This window comes from Apaloderma vittatum, unplaced genomic scaffold (genome assembly GCF_000703405.1).
Source record: "Apaloderma vittatum isolate BGI_N311 unplaced genomic scaffold, ASM70340v1 scaffold27944, whole genome shotgun sequence".
NCBI classification, from domain to species: Eukaryota; Metazoa; Chordata; class Aves; order Trogoniformes; family Trogonidae; genus Apaloderma; species Apaloderma vittatum.
Window position 1 is genome coordinate 5,653 of NW_009714806.1, and position 349 is coordinate 6,001.

Consider the following 349-nt stretch of genomic DNA (forward strand, 5'->3'; position numbering starts at 1 on the left):
AGCTTCAGCCTCCCGTGCCAGCTGCGGGGAGGCAGGCAACATCTGATCTGGCATAAAGCCAGCGGGCGTGAAGCTAATGATTTTCGAACAAATTGGACACAACGGGGAGAGTTGTTTGGGGTTGGGTTTTTTTGCCTGATCAGCACTTTGTGGCTCAAACTGAGCAAACCACCCCCCATGCCCAGCTCCCCCGGGGGTTCTGCCTCTGCCATGGGATGCAGTTGCTTTGCCCAGGTGATGGCTGCCACCGACTTGTAATTCTGCTTAAGGAATATTAATTTTCTGTCTCCCTTCAGGTACGAAGCCAGTCCTGCAGGCGGTGGGGTGCCGGTGCTGAAGGACGTGGCTG

General features: G+C 55.6%; 1 protein-coding gene across 1 annotated transcript in view; it reads left to right on the plus strand.

Annotated features, from left to right (window-relative positions):
• LOC104273546 (inhibitor of nuclear factor kappa-B kinase subunit epsilon-like) overlaps window positions 1-349 on the plus strand; it is a 10,289-nt gene that overhangs the window by 5,237 nt on the left and 4,703 nt on the right. Inside the window, exon 11 of the mRNA XM_009868907.1 lies at window positions 297-342. Within this exon, the coding sequence (XP_009867209.1) occupies window positions 297-342 (46 nt within the window). The remainder of the gene's footprint in view (window positions 1-296; window positions 343-349) is intronic.